Below are 1224 nucleotides of genomic sequence, written 5' to 3' on the forward strand. Positions count from 1 at the left end.
TTGTGAAGGCAAAAAGTGAAAACCTAATAAACACATGTATATGTTTAAAAAAAAATCCTGGTAATTTGTTTTTAATCAGAAGTTTCTGCATAGTTCTTGACAGTAAGAGAAAAATATCGCAGGAATATTGAATAACTTCCAAATCCGTAATTTCTGAGTAACTTTTGGCCATTTTCCAGCAGCTTATCTGTTGTCAAAATAAATTATTTGATTCTATGTTTTGATTTCCTCATTTCTTCAAAATCCCTTGCAGGGATTTTTGTTGGGTTTGGAAACAGAGTCTTAATTCAGCTATCATTTAGTATCCCAGGTGTCTACCCTCCTAAAGCAGCAGCAAGCAAACCTGACTCACCAGAAAAATACCCTAGAGGGGCAGAGCTTAGCCCGGCAACAGGGAGGAGAAGCTTCTGAGGAATCACAAAGAGAACTCAAGGAAATGATAGAAACCCTTGCCCGGAAGCTGGATGAAAAATCCAAAGAGCAAATGGAACTTCAGCACCAGAACATGAATCTCCAAGGAGCTCTGAGGAGAGCAGCAAACTGCTCAGGTATTGGGAGAAGGTGATGTGAAGAGAGTCACTGCAATTTTCTGTTCAATCTTAACTATTTTTTGAAATATCTCTCAGCACAAAATTGGTATATTAATATATGCATCATTATTCATTCATAGTGTTCAACAACCTTCACAACTTTTATCATCCCTACCCTACCTGACGCCAAATCTTTGAGATAATGAGATTTAATTAAGCACAGCTTTTGGTAGATTTAAGCTTTTCTTCCCTACAAGAGCCTATTCTTTCTTTTTAAATTTCTATTTATGATATTTTTCTTTTCTTTTTTAGACAGAGTTTTATATGTTGTCCTCAGTAGAGTGCCGTGGCATCACAGGTCACAGCAACCTCCAACTCTTGGGCTCAAGAGATTATCTTGCCTCAGCCTCCCAAGTAGCTGGGATACTGGCACCTGCCACAACACCCAGCTATTTTTTGTTATAGTTGTCATTGTTGGTTAGCTGGCCCGGGCCGGGTTCAAACTGCCCAAATTTAGTGTATGTGGCTGACACCGTAACCACTGTGCTACAGGTGCCAAGCCTAGTTATGAGATTTTTCTTAAAAAAACCTCCTGCCCTCACCCCTTGCCATAGGTCCTTATCTCTTTCCATTTCAGTGCATCTTAATCAATAGATTTCTTTTCTTTTCTTTCTTTCTTTCTTTTTTTTTTTTT

General features: G+C 38.5%; 1 protein-coding gene across 1 annotated transcript in view; it reads left to right on the plus strand.

Moving 5' to 3' along the window:
- The window catches only part of OLR1 (oxidized low density lipoprotein receptor 1), a 15465-nt gene that overhangs the window by 7653 nt on the left and 6588 nt on the right, over positions 1-1224 (plus strand). The window contains exon 3 of the mRNA XM_012813761.2: positions 303-548. Within this exon, the coding sequence (XP_012669215.1) occupies positions 303-548 (246 nt within the window). The remainder of the gene's footprint in view (positions 1-302; positions 549-1224) is intronic.

This window comes from Otolemur garnettii, unplaced genomic scaffold (assembly GCF_000181295.1).
Source record: "Otolemur garnettii isolate 467f Iridium unplaced genomic scaffold, OtoGar3 scaffold00299, whole genome shotgun sequence".
NCBI classification, from domain to species: Eukaryota; Metazoa; Chordata; class Mammalia; order Primates; family Galagidae; genus Otolemur; species Otolemur garnettii.